Source organism: Haemaphysalis longicornis, unplaced genomic scaffold (assembly GCF_048455015.1).
Source record: "Haemaphysalis longicornis isolate Haplotype H1 unplaced genomic scaffold, Haemaphysalis longicornis Haplotype H1 scaffold_3, whole genome shotgun sequence".
Taxonomy (NCBI): domain Eukaryota; kingdom Metazoa; phylum Arthropoda; class Arachnida; order Ixodida; family Ixodidae; genus Haemaphysalis; species Haemaphysalis longicornis.
In genome coordinates, this window is record NW_027526335.1 from 8699807 (window position 1) to 8722680 (window position 22874).

At 48.7% G+C, this 22874-nt stretch overlaps 1 protein-coding gene across 6 annotated transcripts in view; it reads right to left on the reverse strand.

The window, feature by feature from the left end:
- The window catches only part of LOC144173919 (DNA damage-regulated autophagy modulator protein 1-like), a 70358-nt gene that overhangs the window by 37920 nt on the left and 9564 nt on the right, over positions 1–22874 (reverse strand). Inside the window, exons 1-3 of one of the 6 annotated variants that reach the window (XM_077702253.1) lie at positions 15860–16051; positions 12287–12877; positions 3469–3624 (exon numbers count right to left, since the gene is read on the reverse strand). In XM_077702253.1, coding sequence (XP_077558379.1) covers positions 3469–3599 — 131 coding nt within the window. In that variant the 5' untranslated portion in view covers positions 3600–3624; positions 12287–12877; positions 15860–16051. Of the gene's footprint in view, positions 1–3468; positions 3638–12286; positions 12878–15859; positions 16052–16091; positions 16128–22874 lie in introns of those variants that run through there. The other 5 variants (XM_077702250.1, XM_077702252.1, XM_077702254.1 and 2 more) reach the window with 5 other exon arrangements.

The following is a 22874-nucleotide window of genomic DNA, read 5'->3' on the forward strand; positions in this document are numbered from 1 at the left end:
TCTCCTCTACTATTCAACCTGGCCGTACTAACATTCCCAATCGATTAGAACAAATTCCCTATCTCAGGGTCAGCCTATGGCTTGTATTCACTGACGAGGCACGCATGCAGACAACCATGTGAGTGCGCCGTCACTGGTTACGTCGGAATCCGCGGTCTGGCGGTACCTGTCCGTGCTAAGCACATGATGTCTGTTGGACATTCCAAACTCTACCCCCGGGAATGCAAAGTAACGCCTCGAGTCTACTGTGAGTGGGATTTTTCTGCGATACTTCGGTGGTGCAGGCTGGGAGTAGTGGGATTAAAAACATCTCTGTTGACACCACCGTTGAGAATCGGGTTGAAACAGTGCAGACGACGTGCGCCGGTGTTTTTTTTTTTTCTTCGGCGTGCGGGCGCAGTGGCACAAGCCCCGCCATGTACTACGTGGCGCAGCGGCCATGTCTGTGGCCGTTTCTAGTGTTGCCAGGCGAAGAAATTGACAGATAAACTTTTCAATGAATACCACCTATACGCCGATGACGACACCTTATGGGTCACGGGAAGGAGTGATTCATACATAGAAGAGATTGGTATGGAGAGTGGTCTCTCAAGATTAGTGTAAAGCGGGGACTACCCCGGTCGTAATAGTTGACTTGACTTGACTCAGATGATCCCAACCCTAGCCTGGCTCTGCTGACGGCGGTGATCTCTTCTATGGCGTTAAGGACCCACCACTTCTGCTACTCGGCTACTCCTCCCTGCCCTTTCACCCTCTTCCCGTATTTCGGTCGCATGACCTTCCCTTTGAAATAAAGGCTTGCAACAACAACTTCAAAGCGCTTAAGTGCCTGATTTCTGTCTTATTAAAGGGGCACTGGAGCTAATTGATCCACGTTATTTGTTGCTGCATTAGGCATTTAACCGTTGGAATCCATTGATGAACTATGTATCCGATTCAAGAGCTTTCGCTATTATGTACTGTACGGCAGTAGTTAAAACACCAAGCCGCTCGCCGGTGGAGCACAAAATACCGCAGTGACACCCTGCAGGTTTGCAATCTGCTTTCATGCTTTTTCAGCCTTCATATTCTTGATTTTCCCCTGTTTCATAATTACTGTCGACTTTTTCGCGCACACGCTGTGCTGGTTAAACATACTAGCAATGTGTTAAATTTCGCCTTGTACTCTAACCAGTGCGTCGTCATAGCCTTCGTGGGCAGATCGGTGGGAAGGATGATTCGAATGAAACGGTCATTTTGAACAAACCTCTCCCATCAGAAATACGCGTGAACCGGCCTTATTTCAGTATGCACTCCAAAAACGCTTTGTACCGAGCACCTTTGAAGTTGGCTTCACTATTATACAGAAATTCATTGTTCATAATACATTTTTATGGGCTTTATAAGGAGTCTGATGTCGATGAAGGCACTAGGTTCGTATACTAGATACTTCCAAGGAACCCGTGTGTCCCTGCGTAGCGCTGTAAGCCTCCTAACTCCACTATTTCACACAAATGCATTGCTAGGAAGACATACTTAGGGACAATCTAATCTGTATACATGAAAGCGTGAAATCCCTAAAACCCTGTACTAGGAGCGTTTCGTATGCGCCGATATTATGACACATCAGGAGTTACAGACGGCAGACGGAGTTCTTCGTTCAGACCGGATAGAAATGCTTAAACAATTAAGGAAACGACTGTTTGACAAGTCGATATGGCAGAGAGTTTGCGTACGTCGCACAACTACCCCACATTTTGTCTTTGGTTCGTCGTTACTAGTAAAAAAGATTTTACGTGCAGTCGATTTCCCGCCCCCGTGGCATCGACTTCGTCCCAGCATGTTCCTGAACGCACAAAAACCACCCTATGGTAGTCGAACCGTGCATGCCTATTATATAATTCGCAAACAATTAGACTGACACCAGTAGCCATCGGCATAGAGAGAAAGCAAAAATAGTCCTGTGTTGTAAGCATACGATCACACAGCTTCCGTGTATTTTTTATCAGCCATTCCCGAACACCCGATCTATGAACCGTGCTCTGTCAAGGCCATCGAGTTTGCCGGTTTGTTCGGAGGCCGGTTGCTTCTTCTCAGAAGTGTTTAAGGTTGGAGCGTGCACCAGGCCTATCAACGGCCATACAAACCCAGCTCCATGCTTTACGGCCACGTTCAGAGGTGCCGGCGGTCGCCCTTTTGTAACCTTTCAGTTTACGTCCGCAAGGACGGCGCTGACGGAAACTTGGCTGGAGTTGAGTCTTGACATCCTCGTTTATTAAGCATGTCATGGTAGTCACGCCACCATCGACAATTACTGACAACCCTCGCACCTTCCCCGCTAACAGACGAATAAAAAAACCTACCGAGCCCTCTTCGAAGCGTATACAAAACATCGACTATATCAGAAAGCCCTAATAGCAGCACGTCATGTATATAGAGCTCACTCATACGAAGTTAGTGGTCACTACAAAAACAAAATACCGTCACCACAGCGCAGCAAAAATAATATGAAACTGTGGTTAGACGTTGGCAGGCATAAGTCCCACTTACGTCATCGATGCACCCTTTTTGTCAGGTCGGCGTTTATTCAAGCTAATATATGAATTATGGCCGTGCTTCGTACTAAAATTCAGCAGAGGAATTTCGGTGTCACATTTCCGTGTCGTTTCCTTTTTTTTTTTTTTTTGCTCTACAGACCTTCTTTATTCGGTAACGACAATCTTCTGTTTTCTTTTCAGAGCGGACACACATCTGCGCCTAATTTCAGACATAATTGTGAGGGCTCATGATTAGCGCCAAATGTTGGGCAGATCATTGTCTTTAGCGTCGCCGGCTGGCTGCGGCGCTCGTAAAATAAACGCAAGAGCGAGTGCTCAGCGGGTGAAGTGCTTTTGTACACTTATACCTGGCGGTGGGTCATGCTTTACACCTTTACGCCGCAACTTACGTCGCTTTTGTGGGTTAACTCCATGCTATCAGTGCTCCTATCGTTCATATTAAAACCGATGACCAAAGAAAATTAACGAGTGAGACTACCCTCATCCGATAGATCCACCACTGCAAATGGAAGTTATTTTCGCGTACATGTATACATACTCTTACCTGCACTTTCACCACCCCTCATCACCCCTACATACATAAAAAAATAACATGCAGTCGGAACTAGTAAAGTCCTACTGTACGCCTCCAATTGAACATAAAAGTTTTAGAAATTTCCGAAAGCTAGACAGGTTCCTTAATACAAAAATTCGCTAGGATTTACCGACCGGTGTACGAAATTAACTCTTGCCCTTCAGATCGTTATCAGCTTAAGCGTAATCGTCTCCCCTTTCAAGCGAGGGAAGCCCACACCAGGCTCTCCCCGTGTACCCCCCCCCCCCTTTTTTTTCATACCCGAAAAAATACTCTAAACAATAAGCGCCAATGATTCGGACACTCAGGCACGTGCCCTCGTGTATGCGCCTGAATGGGAGTTCGCAACCCGCTTACCTGATGTACGGCAGCCAGGGTAGGACATCGTTTTTGGCGACGGCTACGGCGTAGCAGGTCAGGATTCCAGTCACGCCAACGACGGCTCCGAAGTACGGGATGTAGTGCAACCTGGAGATCACGACCTCCATTGTTTCTGCTCTTTAGGAGCCGGCCCTGTGAGACAATCCTGAAATCAGATTTTTTGGTGTCAGCTTTGCACGCGCGAAGCAATTTCGTGTTACGCTTGGGAACTGAGCAAGAAAAGGCTGAACCAGAGGGAGTAGGACAGAGTGGTCTACCTTAAATGAAACCAAAAGCTGACAGCCGTGCTATCAGAAGGGCTTGGTACGGTAAAAAAAAATAAAAAAATAACCCGCCGCGGTGGCTCAGTGGCTAAGGCGTTGCGCTGCTGAGCACAAGGTCGCGGGTTCGATTCCCGGCCGCGGCGGCCGCTTTTCTGATGGAGGCGAAAAGCAAAAACGCCCGTGTGTACGAGATTTCGACGCACGTTAAAGATCCCCAGGTGGTCAAAATCAATCCGGAGCCCTCCACTACGGCGCGCCTCATCGCCTGCGTTGCGTCGTCGCGTTAAACTCTACAATCAATCAATACGGTAAAAAATAAACAAATATGCAATGTACAACAGGCTATGTGAAACAGGGAGCAAAAATGAGGGAGGGAGGGAGGAAGGGAGGGAGGGAGGGAGGGAGGGAGGGAGGGAGGGAGGGAGGGAGGGAGGGAGCGCTCCCTCCAATAGATGCTTTGGGGGCACACATGCCTGTACTATTTCGGGATGACTTGCAACCGGAAGGTCCAAAGTAAACTTCAAACGTTGACCATTTCAGAGAGTTGAGAATTTAAAAAAAGGAAGGAAGACAGAACAACGTAAGATTCACGGCGTGAAAGCTGAATGGGGCAAACACAAATTTCACCGACATAAACCCGTAAGAATTCGTCTCGATGAGTACCTACAAGAAGCAACAACTTATAAAGTAGGCGCAAAGAAGGTACACGAAGTTTGCAGAAAAATAAAAATAAATCAAGACTGAACACACAATAACTCTTCAATTAATATACTATAAACAAGAAAAATCACCATTATTTCCATAATTGCTATTCCACACCGCTGCAAAAGGTCCCTAGTCAACGAACTGTAAAATTTGTCGCTAAACCGTGACACATACAAAATTCTATGGAGACAGCAACGATCACGTCTTAACAGTATGGACAACAAAGCAATACGAACCAATGGGCGCGAACTCCATACATGCTATGGAAGCGGCAGACGAAAAATGAACTTTATAAGCATTATGTACAGAATACGCATTGCCGGGGGGGGGGGGGGGGAGAGAAAAAACTATCTCAAAGACAGCTTGACGTAGTTGCGAGCCTCCGTTTTGGCGTCAGCATACAACCGTGTACCACAGTACGTAAAAATTAATAAACCAGATCTGTCCCTGCAACCTTCATATATTGCACACGTAAGACTCAGCTTTCCCAAACTCCTTTGAAAGAACTAGGGGTCACACGTCAGGATACCCAAGGTGACAGCATGAAAAAAGACAGCGCAATTTTGCAAGCGCCGATTCCTAATGGTCTCAAAAACATTATCATGTCTGTTAATGTCATCTTTGCGCAGCGCTGTGCAATTAAAAACGTGTCAATATTGCTACAGCCTCGTGCCCCGGTTGTCCTTCAATACAACCGTCATAGCGGACCCCCCCCCGGGTGGGTACGGTGCTGCAGGCAAAAGTGCAAGAGTGTCTGCCGCTTCACTCGTCTTCGGCAGGTGGGACGAGACGCGTCCCAGGCGCGCATGGTTTATTTGTTCAACGTCGAGGCGGAGCCCGTAATTGCGCCAACGCCTTTGGAGAAAGGCACAACGCGATGAAGCAGAACGCTGGAGCCTCGCGGTTCACCGCGGCTCAAGGGCGGCCAGAGCGTCATCGCTGACGTCATCCAAGCGACCCTACCGTGCTCTCACAGGTCTTCGAATCGTGCCGCCCCCACGATGGATACATTCTGGGATACCTTCACAAGGCAAGATCGGTGAAAACTATTTGTCGAAAGCAAACCTTGATTGTAGCACGCATTTCTTAAGGTAATTATTGGCTTCTTCGTGGTGCGTGTTAAGTGTCCGCAAAGCACGCGACGTGCCGTTTATAAACCCGTCCTTATTAATCGTGGTGTAAATACCAGAGGAGTCTAACTGAGTGTATATCGAAGAACTAGAAAGAAATCTTTTACAAGCCAGTTCTCAGTCAATGCACGTCATCCCTGAACAAGAAATTACATGATCGGTGGTGTAAATACCAGAGGAGTCTAACTGAGTGTATATCGAAGAACTAGAAAGAAATCTTTTACAAGCCAGTTCTCAGTCAATGCACGTCATCCCTGAACAGGAAATTACATGATCGGACCTTCGGCATGTTATTTCTTTTACTCGTGACTGTATTACGTTTAATAAACCGTGAGGTTGACCCGCAGCGGCCAATATGACAGCTACTGGTTTAATGACGTAATTAAAGCGGTGCATGATGAGGGAAACTGCCAAAAACGCAGTTGGTTTTCCTGTATATTTCACAGCGATTTTCGGGCTTCCCGTTCACGTGCACGAGTAATATATGGCTCAGGTGTTGCTGGCAGTGTAATCTTAACGTCGCGCAGGTTAATTTGCACTGCTGAAAACGTGCTGCAGGGTCCTATTAAGCAAGCGCACGTGGAGAGACGTTGGGGGTCCTGGAGACTGCGTCAGAACTTTCGTAATCGATTCATCACCGGGAACGCGAACCAGAAGGAACAGCTTGCGTACCCTTGCAACAATCCACAGTCCCTTCGGCGACTTTTTCCGGCTTGCTACTGCAGGCACGAGTTTTCGAACTCGCGCTGGTGAAATCCCTCCTCGAATTCCTGCAAAGCACTGTACTTGCCAGATGGTTTTATTCTCTTCTTAACAGGCTGCGTGTGCGTGCTCTTTCCCTTTCTGTTGTAGTAGCAGCGTGCATTAAAAAGAGGGAAGGGGGAGGGAAAGGTTCCTTTATTCCTGTCATTTTAACCTTTCCCTCTTCCCCACCACCGATCATATTTTTCATCTGAGAAACATTGCCTCAGCCCCGATGTGAGAGAGAGAGAGAGAGAGAGAGAGAGAGAGAGAGAGAGAGAGAGAGAGAGAGAGAGAGAGAGAGAGAGAGAGAGAGAGAGAGAGAGAGAGATGAAACGTTTATTATTAGGAAAAAAGGAGGTGGCGTGATTGTCTTAGGGGTGGTGCCCTCCTTCCAGGGCCCCAGACTCGACTGCATACCGCCTGCTTTCACGCACAATATTTCCTCTCTTCTCCATGTTTCTCCCTCCATCTCGAACTGTCGATCTGTGCTTCATTTGGCAACAGGCAAAAGGGAACAAAACATTTGTCATCCTACCAGCCTGCCGGATTGCTTCTTTCTTCACCAAAGTCCACATAATACTAACCCCAACGCAGAAACTTTTCTTTTATATGTAACCACACTACGCATAGCATTCCCCGTATTTGGTGGTGGCGCTTTCTGAAAGCCGAATTCAAATGATGATGCGTTTAGCTGGAAGCACGTGCTGGGTAAAAAAACATTTGTAGCTGCCGTTCAGAAGCAAAACAAGTTGCTTAGGATTTGTTGTTTGTAATAAACCTATAACTCTGCGAAGTTTCATTAAGCTGCTTAACGTTTACAAAGCTTATGATGACAGCTTGTTAACCGTTTATTACGGGTATCGAAATTATATACCTGTGTGGTTGTGGAAAATAGCTTGAACTCTCGTTGCATGGAATATGTCAGAAACGGAATTTTATTCAACTTAATCCCACTCTAAAATGATAACAGCAATACCGCAGAAACCTAACAAGAATTCCTGCCGTGCGACAAAAAGCTTTGTTGTAACAACAGAAACCCTCTTGTTACGACAAAGCCATTTGCTGTTACGACAAACATTTATGTCGTAACGACAAAGTCAATTTTCTCAACGGCAAACATTCCTGTAGTGACAACAGAACTGTCTGTAGCTACAACAGCCATCATGCTGTCGTGACATAGCCAGCTTCCCGAATCATGACTCAGGAATACGACAAGACAACAGTACGACACGCAAAAATGCGACAAAATTCAAGAATTTCTTGTCATTTTGGACTGGGATGGGGGCTAAAAATACAATGAAATTATAATGTATTGAAATGGCTAATACGTGTGCTACACGTCTGTTTCAAAGGCCTTGCAAAGGCCGTTGAACCAATCGTATATCGAGTGCCCCATTGTAAATACATGGGGCGCACTTAACGAGCTTTCAATTGTCGATTGAAAGTTGTCGTGCAGAACAGGCATTAGCTTGTAGTCATAAAAGTGCGTTTGTATCGCGTTGGACGATTGCGTGATAGTGAACGGCATTGCCCCAGATTATCTAGACACGAATATTACAAATCGGTGGTGCACAGAACTGTAGCCGCGATGAACTGATGCTATCGATATATCATGTCGGCTTGGGAAAAACACATCATTGGGCAAGTTGGTTCATGTTGCCAATTACGCCATTCTTATTTGTTGTTGTGTTTCGTTATGCTTTATTCAAAAAACATCTGTTTTTATACGATGCCAATAAACTCACCCCTGGGGAATACACATCACGGGTGATTCCACGCGAAATATCCCAGACGCAAATTGCGGCTACCGCTGATTTTCTGGGAATAAAAATGGGCTAGTGGCGATTTATAAATGCGTTTCCCTAGAATTTTTTTTCAAAAACCAAGCCTATAGTCCCCCAAGCCCTCTTTTAAAATTTACGCGAAGATGAAAAAGCTGATTCGAAATAAAGCTTTTAAGATCAAGTGGGAAACTAGGCTTAGTGACAAATCATGTTTTAAAATATTTCACTGGCGTTTTTCGTTCACGGGACGTGACTACTAAAGTCATGCAAGTTTCTTCTGTGTTTAATTGACACAGACGAAACTTACGTCATTAAATTTCGCCACAATATTTTTTTCCCTCGTTCTGCCTGCTCCTACAGTTCGAGTTAAAAGTAACTTGGAATTATTCAAAACAGTAATTATCAAAAACACCTCAAATTTAGAAAAATCACCTTGTCCAGAGATTCAGGCCTAAATTAAGCGTGAAGGCACTCTGTACAAACATACGTGAGATTATTCTACAAATTTTAGTTCAAATACATTTTGCTTGAAGTGATAAATGAATTTATGATGTCTATGCCCGGCCTCATTAGGTCCTGCTGAACTATGGCTACACCGCACAACACACATGGGACAGAATTGAATTCTTGGCGCGCTTATTACAGAGTGTGACACGTGGGCGCATGCTGTCTTATGCGCTGTCCCACAGCGGATTAGCCGTTCAGGCTCTTTCAGTGTTGATGCCACCGCCACTACATTGTGCGATTATACATTTGCGGCATGAGGGGAAAAAACTGCTTCAAGGTCGTCGTCAGTACCGGTCGTCGTCAGTACCGGTATGTTATCATGAACGAAATATTTGGCACAGCGTTGGTTCATTGCTTTATAAGTACAGCAGATAAGCAAATTATGAATAATGCAAGAACATTAATCGACAACTCCTCGTCCGTGCCTTCGCTAACCGTCACCCCCCACTTCACTTCAAACCGAATCATGCTCCTACAGCATGAAGGAGCGTATTGCGCTGTCGCGCACTTCCTGAGTGTTTCCCGTGCTTGTAAGTTTTAGTATTGCTTCTGCAAGTCATCAGGGCACAGGCAGATTAGGCTGCAGGCAAGGCTTCATTTTCACTATAAATCGTCTCTTACATGGATGCGTACGAGCAAAGTCGCAGCAAATGTACATCGGCAATAGTGTCGCACAGGACCCGCTGGACACCCTGCATGTGGAAGCGAAACTCCAGCGCCAAGCTCTCCCGCATCGCAGCTTTCTAAATATGAAGGTAAGAAAAAAGTGTCTAGGGATAACTTACGGTTTCGATCAGTGGTGCACGTCTGCTAGGGGGACTGAACCGACTGCATTCATCTGGAATCTGATTTCACCTCGTGACCTTTGTTTGTACACGTCACTTCGAACAATGCGTGCTATTTCAAGAGCATACAGTCTTCGCTGACAGACGGAGGGTTTCTAATCGCTTCCGTGGCAGTCTGACATTTTTTGAAGTGCCTCGGAAATGCTGAAGGCGTTAAGCATAGGGAAGTACAGAATTAACGTTCAGTAAAAACGCGCCTACTAAACTGGGTGCCTACATGTATGCTCGGCGTTATCTTTTCAGAAAGTGAATTTCCGCCGTGCACTTTTCGACAAAGGAACTTCAAGGGAAGTCTCTCTTGTCTCTCTTGCGAAGTACTTCCTTTGATATTTTCAATTTTTACTAGAAACTCTCGCAAGGGGTGAAAGTGACAAAAAAATACTATTGGTACGGAAACTAACAACGCCATACAAAGCATATCTGAGAGCGCACAATTTTTTTCGCATTTTACTGAGCCAATTGAAGCGCGGGAAATTCTTACTTGGCTTAACGTATAGTGATATTTGAAAGAATAATGTGAGTGCAATATTCTAAATTAAACTTGTCATTGTACCAGGTTTCGCGCTTGGTATTAGCAAATGTTGCTTCCAACCAACTTTTCTTTCTTTTCGCAGAATTCAAAGAGTGCTCATGGCGCCAGATACTTCTGCGTCAGGAAAAATATTGAAGCCACACTCCATTCATACAATCGTTAACTGGGAAAATTTTTCGGTCCAGGTATCACTGAACCAGTTCAGTTTCGAGGCGGACAAAGCACGCTTCCTTGACTCGAAACAGTGAAGTTTATTCGATCAACCAATTGAATAGGCGACAGGCGCTTTCGGGGTCGAGGGCATTTCGCGTGGTATGACCTGTATGCGATTGACCCGATGGGTGCTCGAAAGCTCTGAACAATCAAGGTTGAGAGGTTTTCTGCGCCGTTACAGCAAATGTAGGCATCTCGTTGGCTGGAAAATTTCCTACCGTAAGTAAAAAAACCCAGGCAGCACCCAGCAGTTCTCGCCCAAGACGCCGAGCGCATGCGTCAGGACCCAGTATTTGCCGCCACAGAAGCCGAGTGCAAGCGACAAGCCCGCCGAGACAACGAAGAACATTTCATACCTTCCCCCATCAGCATGTGTAAAGGTTTACAACAGCTGCGCTGGACATCCACTTTCTCAGGGCGGGATGGCGTCCATTTTTTTTATTAGTACCAGTTTCATTTACAGCTTTCTTGTAATACACGTCATTTATTCATACCGGCAGCCCTGTTTGGGCTATTACAGGAGTGGAAAATAAAACAAAAAACAAAGAAGGAACTGCAATCAGTTCATATAATATGACGGCTAGGAGCGTGTGCATAACCGTTTCCCATTTTCACAACTGCCGCTCGCAGGGGACACGAAGGTTGTTCACTGTGGATGTCGTTCCTTCTCTATCCTGCTAGCCTGCGTCTTCAAAAAAAAAAGAAAACAGCTGGTTTGCATCCGGGCGATGAGGTCAACAAACATTAAATCAAAACAGAGGAAAAAGAACGGCTCAGGTAGCGCCAAATCTCTCGAGGTTACTGATGAGGTAGATAGCGCAGATCTGAGATAAGGCGGAACCTCAGCAGTCCGTGGAGGTCAAGACAGCGTCTTTGGAGTTGGTGTCGCTGATTTCGTGCTGATAGGACGTAATAAAAAAAGACAGATAGAAGTGAAGCTTATGCCTTTTAAGATAATTGTCATAGCATGAAAAGCCACTGATACGCAGGCAATCACAAAGTAGTTTTAGGATTTCAAGAACAGCGTTGTCGCTCTTTGAGCACGCACATGGCGCTGATTTGTTTATCACCTCACTTTATGAGCTTGCTTTCAAGGCACTTAGTCGAAAACAACAGATGTCGTTGCCACTATGGTCGCCAGCCCTGCGGTGAAAAGACTGTGTCCGGGTCAGAGAGGCCAGAAACTGTGTGGATGACGCGCCAGCATGTGGCTATAAATGCATGTATAGAAGATAGCCTATAAAACGACATGGTTATTTGTGACACACACTGAAACGTCTATCGTACCATTCTCGTTATTCGTATTAACGAAAGCTGAACAAGAACGACGGATAAATAACCACGATGGCGTACTGAAAATGCATGTTAGCTAAAGGGGCAACTTTTGGCAGGAAATCAGGCTGCTTTTTTCTCTTACCGAATGGTAAAAACTCGCAAATTACGGAGAGCACCTGACGTAGACCTTGAATTAGAAATTGCGGGATCTAACCGCAGTTCCTAGGAACCGTAAGGAACCACTCAATAGTTGCTGTGCTTCGGTTGCGTCACTGATACACCTTCAGGGCGAATTGATTCGCTTCGCGTCTTATCGCACCACACAAGAAGATTTTCCAGAGATTAACGGTAAATGATCCCCGCCCTTACCTTTAACTTGGAGTTAGTGACTGCAACAACGAACTATCACACTCCTAAAATCTGCCTTTATTTTTTGCTGGAAGATTGGCTCTACGGGCACGATATTTTGTGCATATTTAAGTTTAGTTCCATTGCTTTCCGGTATAGCACAGCTGTGGACGAATGTACGTCGCGTACGAACGCGATTGGCATTTAGCTGCTTGGCAGCTGCCGCCCTCTGTGCGTTGTCCAAACTGTGTAAATGTAGGTCGACGCTCGAGCTGCTTGGCTGACAATGTTGACAGAGCCGCGAAGGCAGCTGGCATTCCGCGCAGCAGTTCAAGGTCCACTTCAGAGCATACGAAGCGTACGCCAGCTGCCCGAGCGGATGAAAGTTAACGCAACTGCTACATTGCGGATGAATGAAGCTGGTGAGAGCAGTTCAGAATCTACTCACCCAAACGTCGTTTCGGGGCCCACCCACGGGAACACTGTTTCTCGCTTGCGCTGGTGTGTTGTTTTCGTTTATCGTGATTGTAGAGGCGGCGACCACGGTCTCGGCGAAGATCTTTCCGGTCTGGTGAATCACCCGGAGCAACAAAGCTCCCAGCTCGAGCTTTCGCAACCGGAGAGCAAGCAGGTGGTGGCGGCTACCGCGGAGTCAGTGATCGCCTTTCCGGTCCAACGTACCTCCCCGCACCGTCTTGTCACAGCTGGACACCGATGATTCCGCGGCCGCGTGATAGGGAGTTGCACATGAGCCGGTCTTGCCGCCGGGACGTTCGCGCGGAGTAATGCTTGAACAAAGCACACGCACCAACAACACGAGGCGAACGTCCCCGTCACGGAGAAACCGCGGGTGAGGAGGTCAGTGGTGATTTCGGCGATATTTTCGTTTTCTCCGGCCGAGTACAGCGCCGCGAAGAAGCAGTGCGAACAGTGGCGGAAAACCAGTTTTCTGGACTGCAGCGAATGGCGTCCGCGACCCTCAGCGCGCCGCTAGCGGGATCGAAGGCCGGCAGCCCATTGCGTCGCCGCTGTGTACAATCTCGGCAGGGAATCAGAAACAAAAACTCTCGCCAACAAGGTCCGGCGGGCATTAGCGCCCTTGGACGCGGGAGACTCGGAGCCGATGACGCCTCCTCGGCGCAAGCCCGGGCATTCTCCTCCCGCGCGGTGGGAACGGCCGCATCGGGTGACACAAGATGGATACGCACAAAAACACCCGCACAGATCAGTCGTGTCTGCGTGCGCTCTGCGGGCTGCGATGCCGTTTTGTCCCGGGAAGTGTTGCTGCAGCTAATTGCTCACGGGCGCTTATCACTACCGAGCGGGGTATCTATATTTACGCGGTCGTTTTCAGCCAGGTGTGACGTGGGAAGAAAGATATTAATTAGCAGCGTGCAGCCGGTGATAACTCTACCTGCGTCATTGTATCTTTTAGTTATTATTGGAGCCTTAAGCCACATGGGTAATTATCTGACTGAAGTCCCCCTTGACAGCGCGAACCTTTATACGGAAGCAGGAAGCCACTCACAGCGAAGGTAAGAGGAACTAGTATACGACGACAGGCTTAATGCGATGCGGCAAGTGCATCGGACTTGTCAGCTGTTTATGAGTCCTTTACGGTTTCTAAGTAGCATGTTGCCTGTTTACAGCATAGCTAACTCTAGCTGGCAATAAGTAGCACTATTTAATTTTTGCGCTATGAAAATATACAAGAGACGCAATGCAAACTCGTATATTTTCGTTTTAACATACCGTTTGTTTAAAATTAGTAAGCGGGACAATTCGCCATTGATATCCGCAGTAAGGCCCCTCGCATACACACCGAGTGTGAGGGATAGGGAAGCTAGATCAAGAGCAAAGTTTTGGCTGGAGTCGAAACTGCACAAGAATTTTATTTTAATTGCAAATAAAAATTTAGGATTTTTGACGAAAAGCTTTTGATGCACTCGGCAACTGAGCATCACTTTAAAAACACGGAAAATGCTGTCGAAGGTATCCCTGACGCCGCTAACGCAACCGTGACCAATGGGCATCCGGCAACAGGGGGCATCTGTGTGCTAACAGCAGGCTACTTACTGTGCGTAGCCCATCTTCCAAACACTTCTTCACATGCATGTTTCACCCTTGACACACGCGTCCTGCAGCATTGATTAGGGGTTCGAACATGGTGGCCGCGTGCCTGAGTGTTGTCTAGCAACAGAGGCGTCGCCCCCTCTTTCTCGCTGCGCACCAACGGAGACGAGCTCTTGCTGACTCGGCATTATTTCCTCATCCATTCTGTCACTCAGGTTGGCTTCGCACCGATGACCGATTTTTTCGCAACTGTCCCCTCCACCACTCTCGCGAGAGCGCTCAAGAAGTTTTGGTTGAACAAGCTGATTAATTAGAGCGCCTGGACACACATGGTATTTACTGTCGCAGAGTCTGCATATAGCTGCATGCAAATAATACGAAGAATATAAAGTCGAGCGCATGCTGCTGAAAGCCATTGTATGCAATAGACAACCGGGATAGTGGCCGCTCAGCTGGCTAATTATCGACCTCTGACTCTACGTATATAGCCTGATGGCCCAAACTTGTAATCTCGGTGGAAAAAAGCGCTCGAACTACAGGGACGAAGTGAGAAGGAGACAACAAGGTCCCGTGTTGTCTGCTTCCTTCTTCGTTCTTTGTTTTTGAGCGCTTTTTTTCCGCCGAGATGAATACACACTAACGAGCCCAACTTTCTGTTCTGCCTTGATAGTCGCGCTGCACGCACCGTGTCTCAGCGGCAAAGGCGTTGTGCTGCTAAGCGCAAGGACACGGGTTCTATCCCGGCCGTAGTAGCCGCTTTGCGGATGTAGGTGAAGAGGGAAAACGCCTGTGTCTAGATTTCGGTGCACGTTAAAGATGTCCAGGTGGTCTAAATTAACCCGTAGCCCTCCACTACGGCGTTCCTCGTAGCAAAGGTGTAACTTCGACCCTACAACAAGTTCGATAGTCGCGCTGCGCTGCCAGTCATGACAGAAACGCTAGACTGAAGGAGCATTGGCAGTAACAAAACTGGCAGACTACGTCAATTACACCCGAGTTTGCAACCAATGGGCTCCCAGCAGTCTTTATAGAGAAACTCCGACGGTGCAGTAGCGAGCCAATGTGGGAATCACGAGTGTTAGAAGACGATTGGCAACGGGTGGGGTGTGCGTGGTGCGAGGGATTGAACTTGTCGATGCTGCAGTGTTTGTTAATTTGTTTTGCGGCCCATTCCCTGCTACATACATGGACGCTCCATCATGTAGGTTCGAAGCTCCAAAGTTCACTGCCCACGGTAGCGAAGGTCAGGCCAAGGACGTGTTCATAGCACAACCATTAAATTATCCGTTTGCGTGCGTTTCGCCGCTAGCGGTAAGTGCGGAGCGTCGTTTGGAAGCATATGAAGCATATATGCGTTGTCCGAATTGCCTGGGACTCGGCGAGCGAATCGTTCATGGGAACTAACCGCGCACGCGCGCAGGCCAACAACAAGCTGCGTGTATGCGATATCTTACGAGCGAACAGCTGTGTAAAACTGGGCGGAGATTTCCCGATGGTACGTCGATTCAGCCGCCTTCCAGGGGAAGAAGACAGCTCATGGAAAATGTATTCTGTACTATATCAGCCTTGAATGTCAACCTTTGTACTAGCTTACGGCACAGAACCAAAACGTAACCGAAATGGCTCGTTTTTTCCCTCTCCAACGGAGAACTATTCTGCTAGCTATTACTTCGTTCAATATTGACACCAAATTACCATTTCATTGTGGCGTTGGGCTAGAATATAAAACAGTAAGCCTAAGCTAGTACAGAACACATGACCCGACCTCATTTGCATACTTGAAATTAAATTTACCTTTACGGAATTTTGCAGACCAGACATGCAACTGCAGAACCTCGAAAAGCGAGGCTCGGCGATCACTTCGTCTGGAGCCGCTTTATACAAAGCGTGCACAATCGACGGGATGGGCCTCCGTATTAACAGCAACGAAAGGTTGGCAAAAACTCACGAGAGTGGGGAGAATACAGCCGCCGGTGAAGAGTGCTACAAGAAGCTAGGCTGGAGCAGCAATGCAGGGAGTCAGACGGCATTCGCAAAGATTGACAGCAAGGAAGGCGATGGGATTTACGATGAATGCGACAAGGAAAGTACTGGTGGCGGGAATCGGCAAACAGTACGACAAGGAATTCGACAATGACACGAGACAGCGAAGTGTGAATTGGACAAAGATCGCCACCTACCGCGCGTCTCAGGACAGCCCCCTTCTGCGCCTGCGCGCCGCGCCGGTGCCTCTGAAGATTGAGCGCGGGTGCATGTGAAGATTGAGCGCGGGTGCATGTGAAGATAGGAACACTCCCACCCACCGAAGAGATAATTGTGTGCGCGCTCCGAAAGGAGACCAGTTGTTGAATGTTTTCTGTAATGTAAGCAATAAAGTCTTGCTTCGCCACATCTGGTGACCCGGGTGTGATGATTGCAGTCTTCGGGACGTCGTCCGGGTTGACAGGAATTTGCGTATAGGCACGTTGCGCTGATGCTTGCCTCGCAGCAAGCAGCAGCGCTGTTTTCTATATCCTGGTGGTTCGGGGGGTCATTTCTGTTGTGAACGAGGCCAGGCATATCACGGGCTCGGTTCGTAGCCTTCGTATTACGTAAGCGTCGGCGCTCTGTCCCAGACACCAACAGCCGGGATTATCACGAGTCACGCATGGGCGCCCACACAAAGAAAGCATCTATAAGGTAACGTCATGACAACAAGGCCGAGAAGAACGAACAGCTTAAGTGGCGCAGGCGAAAATGCGTCAGTCGCTGTATTGTAGCCGACCAGTCAGACTACAGATAATACAAATGGCTGGGAGCAACCGATGCATTCATCACGGCCGTCTTTATTTACGCCGTGTCTCATTGTCAACCCCATAGATTGTTAGCACGGCATGCTGCCGGTAGTGGGTTATAACTGCTCGAGAAATCGTCGCTTCTTTATCGATGCCCTAGCGTGCGCTGCAGACAACTTTAGTAGGAAAACGTGCTGCGCTCACAGCGGCCTCTGTGCGGTGCAACGTGCCTACAGGCTGTGGTGTAGGTGGCGCGGTTCGGCGATGCAACTATGTACCTCACGGGAGATAGAAGAGCGCCTCGTGCGTGATCGGTTCGTTGTCGGCCTTTCAGATAGCAAGCTGTCAAATAAACTTTGTAGAAACTCGAAGCTATCGCTAGAGGGAGCATTATTACAGGTGCGCCGAAACGAGGATGCCGAGAAAGAACGCATTGCGCATGAGGCAGAAATTGGTGCCCCGTCTACGCCGGTATGTGTCGACGCGGTGAAAATGCGGTCGGGAAAGAGGAACCGCCCACCTCGAGTGGCATCTGCGGCAAGCAAAGGTGGTTCTGCTGCTCCGACATCAGGCGGGACATGCCACTTCTGTGGGAGCCCGCATCCACGTACCGACTGCCCGGCGAGACGTGCTTCGTGCAACAAGAAGGGTCATTTTGCAACGGTGGGCCGTTCGTCAGTTACTTCGGTTGAGGTATATAAAATAGGCTCGCTGAGCCAGCCGAAGGTGAAGTTTCTGGACGTTGAGGTCAACGGGAGACCTGTTAGGTTCAAGGTGGACAGCGGTGTGGAAGTGTCCTTGATACCAAGCACATTCTCCGGCATTCCTTCGCTTCTCGACCCGCCTGAAGGTGAGCTGATGGACCCAGGGGGGCAACCACTTGTTGTTTTGGGGATCTTCAGGGTAACATTGAAGTGGAAGGACCGCTATACCGTAGAGAAGCTTTACGTGGTACGCTCACAGCACGGAAACCCCTTCTCGGGTTTCCAGCTATTCAGGAGCTTGGTGTCGTCCAATTTGCGAACGGTGTTGTCAAATCAGCTGACGAAAAACAAGGGACGCAGTTAATCGTCAACACCTTTGTGCCACAAATATTTAATGGCCTGTGTGAACCCAGAGAGGAGTACGAGATCCGCTTGCAGCCGGGAGCCATTCCATATTCCCCTGAACGTTCCTAGGCGCATTCCTATCCCTCTTCTCGACGTCGTGAAGGCTGAGCTGGATAAACTGTCTGCAAGGGAAGTTATACGGAATGTTACTAAGCCAACACCGTGGTGTGCAGGCCTGGTGGTTGTTGAAAAGGCTTCGGGAGACTATAAGACTGAACAAAGTGGTTCTCAGGAAACGGCATGTGCTCCCTAGGGTCGAGCAAGTACTGGGTCTTCTCAGTGACGCCAAGGTATTTTCAAAGCTCGATGCGACATCCAGTTTTCACCAAGTGCGGCTGGCTGAAAGTAGCCAGGAGTTGACAACATTCATCACGCCGTTTGGGCGGTACTGTTTTTGCCGACTCCCATTTGGTATAACCTCGGCGCCAGAGTACTTCCAACGCCAGATGAGATGTCTTACATCCTCGAAGGGCAGATAGGTGTGGTCAACATGATTGACGATGTGCTGGTGTTCGGCCGGGACCAGGACGAACATGACAAAAGGTTGCCGGAGCTACTCGGTCGCATGACGGCAGCTGGTCTGGCCTTGAGCAAGTCGTAGTGCCAGTTTGGGGTGGACAGCGTACGCTTTATCGGAGTTGTAGTTTCAGCGGAAGGTATCTCGCCGGATCCGGCCAAGGTAGAGGCAGTGCTGAAAATGGTGCCGCCGGTGGATGTTGGAGCTGTTCGCAGGTTTCTTGGTATGGTGAATCATGTCGCAAGGTTCTTGCCGCATTTGTCTAATGTCGTGGCTCCAATCAGGGAACTGTTGTGCAAGAACGCCGCTTGGATCTGGGGGCCAGCTCAGGAAGCTGCTTTCCAAAAAGTCAGAGATGGTCGCGTCCCACGTCTGCATCACTTGCTATTACCCGGCGCGACCAACGGTTGTTTCGCAGGATTCCAGCTCCTTTGGGCTCGAGGCAGTCCTTCTCCAGGATCAACCCAACGGAGAACGACGAGCGGTAGCTTTTGCGTCGCGTTCGCTTACTACGACCGAGCAAAGGTACAGCCAGACCGAGAAGGAAACCTTCGCCGTAACATGGGCGGTGCAAAGATTCGACGAGTTTGTCAGGGGTCTTCAGTTTCTTGTGGAAACAGATCATCAACCACTTACGGCTTTGCTAGGGGAAATGGAGGTTGACCTGTTGCCGCCAATGATACAGCGTCTACGACTTAAGATGATGCGGAATCAGTTCAAGATCTTGTATATACCCGGCAAGTTGTTGGCGACGGCTGTCACGTTGTCCAGAGACCCATTACGCTGTCCCGCAAGAGTGGGGGTCGACTCCGTGGAGTGCTACGCCCGAGCTGTTGTAAGCACAGTCAGCGCTAGCTTGCCTTTTAGCTTGGAAGTGACGAAGCGCCATCAAGCGTGGGATGGACTGTGTTCCACTCTAGTCAGGTTCTGCGAGTACGGCTGGCCTGCTAAAGCAAGGCTGCCTTCGCACTTAGCACCCTACTGAAAATTTCGTCGAGAGCTTTCAGTCGCTGAGTCCGTTCTCTTAAGAGGTAGCCAGGTGGTGGTCCCAGCTGCGCTTCATAAGGAAGTCTTGCAACTTATACACGAGGGGCACCTCGGTGTTGCTCGCTCCAAGGCAAGGGCTAGGGTGTCCATGTGGTGGCCAGGAATCAGCCGCAGAATCAAAGACCTCGTGGAAAACTATCAACCGTGCGCGATGGTGAGGCAGCAAAAGGCTGAGCCTATGACTCAATCCCCTATTCCACAGCTTCCTTGGCAGCAAGTGGGTGCCGACTTATTTCATTTCGAAGGCCAAGATTTCCTGTGCGTGGTTGACTATTCCCGCTACCTTGAAGTATTGTCCTTGCGTGGAACTTTGAGTAGCGCAGTTATCTCCGCCATGAAGAGCGTCATGGGTAGTTTCGGGGTTCCCGAGGTGGTTCGAAGTGACAACGGGCCACAATTTGCGTCCCGTGAATTTGCGGAGTTTGCTGAAAGCTACGGCTTTACCCATCGCACAAGCAGCCCGGGTTTCCCGCAGTCGAACGGTGAGGTGGAACGTGCGGTGCGTACGGTGAAGGAGCTGTGGCGAAAGAACGCAGATCGTCACATGGCCCTGTTGGTGTATCGTGACACCCGCGGATCCACAGGCTTCAGCCCAGCGCAGCTGTTGATGGCCGGCGGTTGCGGACCCGTTTGCCGAAATCAAGGGACTTGCTGCAACCAGCCTGGCCTGACCCGGCGACTTTCGCCGAGCGGGATTCTGCTGCACGGCGGAGACAGACGAAAGACTACAACCGCCGCCATGGTGTTCGGCAGCTGCGGGAGTTGCGGCCTGGTCAGGACGTCTGGGTCACCGACACGCTGCGCCGCACGGGTGCTGAGCACGGGGCAGGGGCCTCGCTGCTACGTGGGGTGGACCACGAAACAACCCGAACGCGTTTTGCCTGTCTCAAAGTCCCCCTCTCAAAATAAACTGGCTATTTTCCTCGTGTTCATAATCCCTGGTCTCATATGCACATGTTATCAATTTCCCCCTCTCGTGTCCCCTCGACCCCCTCCCTTCTCCTCAGCGATAGCGAGAGTTGAGTCCGCTTTTCTTGCCGCCAAGACGAACAAAGGGGCAGTGGCTGCCGTGGGGCGCACAGCATACAATGCGTGCGCGGAGACGTACAATGAGAGCTCGTCTGCCCCCCCGCCCTCGCTTCTTGGCGGGGGGTGGGGGGGGGGGGGAACCTCCGGACTTAGCAATCAGCCGTTATTTAGGCCGCGTGGTCAACGTGCAAGTTCTATGTTATTATAGATTCACTGTATACAGGGTTTAACGTTTAACGCGCCGACGCAACGCAGGCGATGAGACGCGCCGTAGTGGAGGTCTCCGGATTAATTTTGACCAACTGAGGATATTTAACGTGCGCCGATACCTCGTACACACGGACGTTTTGGTTTTCGCTTCCATCAGAAAAGCGGTCGCCGCGACCCCCATTGTATTATAGAAAATTTAACTATCCCTTCTCTTTAGCGAGCCTAACGCTGACAACCCGGCCGGAACGAAGCAATTAAATTTCGCCACAAAGGACAGACACTTTATTCCTCTGCTGCAGTTTTTTTTATTTACTTGCAGCAGGGAGGACCGACCGTCTTTGCCCCCCAGGCGGACCGATCTCGCAGAATGCCCGGCGGGGCTCCTCTGCTTGTTCCCACTAAAAGCGTCGCTCCCTTCTCCAGCTCGAGGAGAGGGCTTTCGCGGCAGGGGGAGGCGCAACACGTGGGAAGAAAGACAGGGATTATGGGCAGTGGGATTTTCAGACCAGGGGGAAACGGGGCGGGAAACTGCGACGGGGGAAATGCGACATGGGGAGGCGGGCGACACCCGCTACGTGGTTGCGACACCGAACGGCGTGGTGCGGCGGAACCGCCGCCATCTCGCTCCCTTCGGGGGCCATCCGGGCAGGGGCCGGAAACTTCGGCTAGTTTCTGTATCGCAAAATTAAGTGCAGCCATGACGCTGGTAGCCAAGCGAAAATTCAGCAACTTTGCATATGTGGCTTTATCTTTTCAACATACCCAGCAATAAAGTAAAGTGATTCCATTGTGTGTAGAAATAAAATGTGTTCTTGGCTGTTTCCTTTTTTGGCACCCTATTTATTTATTTAGTCGCTTCATTCGTTGCGCCAACGGGCGGCGCTTTCGCTCTTATCTCTTCTGCTGCCATCCTGTCCGTCTGCTCCTGCCACTTTCACTGCGTGCACGTGTAGAAGATTTTTAGTATGCCTTGAAGGTGAAAATTTTGGTGTCTGCGAGTGCTAATGGGCTCAAAATGTCAGGGAAACTGAGAAAAGGACACAACGCGTGCTTCGATGCTGTGCGGTGCGACAACTCGGGAAGGAATAACACAGCGAAAATTTTCCGTTTCCCAGCGGGCGGCATGCAGGTCAGCACGCTTTATTCAGTGAAAGCTATGAAGAAGCAAGCGCTATCCTTAGCAAAAAAGCTGCAGGGCGGACCGAAACATCTTCTGCTGTTGCTTTACAGTGAATTTCTTTTTGTTTGGTACAACGCATTTGTCCGTAATGTTGTAAGCATGTGAAGCTACTTGTCGACAGTTTTTCATGAGCCGATTGATGCCAGTGGACACGCAGACGGAAATTTCGCTTCGGTGTCGGTTTGGTGAGTGGTTGCTCTTCATTTTCTTTCCACCAGAAAAAAGCTTGGAAATTATGTTCGCATAATGTGCCTAAATGCTTCTTCGACGAACTGGTTTGGCTTTAGAGCGTTCCGACGATAAGTTTCTCTTAATGCTTATTAGCACGAAATAAGCCCAGAAAATTATTTACGTGGCAGCTGACCGCTCGCATTCCGTGTTACGAGAACTTCGAGTTACCTGCGCGACGACCGAGCGGCGCTTCGATTTTCAACCTGTGCTAGGACACATTTTTCGTACCTTGTTAGCACTCTCAATATCTGTTTCGCTTTTACGTGTTTATTGATATCCATGGTGGTATTTGTTACATTTACCAAGTGTGATGTATGGCGAAATTACGCAGAAAATTCACTAGCTATAAAGGGTTTTTTGGGCTAGTAAGTTTGCGAGAATGAGAATATGGAGCGGTTGTTAATGGTGGCGAAATGAGCTGGTCATCTCACGTAATAATCATTTTATTATTTACAAACGCGTGCTTTTATGAAACGTCGTTTCTGTAGAATTGTATTCTGTGCAGCAAATGAACGCGGTGACCTCTGCAGCAATTTTTTGTATACGACGAATTGTACGAAGATTTCTGTTATGTTTGTGTAACCGACACAGAATGCGGGCATTAGTACTTACTATACGAGATACACAGCTATGTGCTTTTGTGGCATGTATTGAACTTCGCTTGCCATACGTTGCTAATAAGATCAGTGAACCACATTTTCCGCCTACTACTTTTTCTGCCTCAAACAAAATTGCCACGCTACAGGGCGTGCTGCCTCACGTGTATTCAGCTAAGAAATATGTCCAAACAAATGTTTTCTGTACGTGCTGAGAGTCCAAGCAAATTAGCAACTGAAAGCTGTAAAAAGCAACATGTGCAGCAGCAG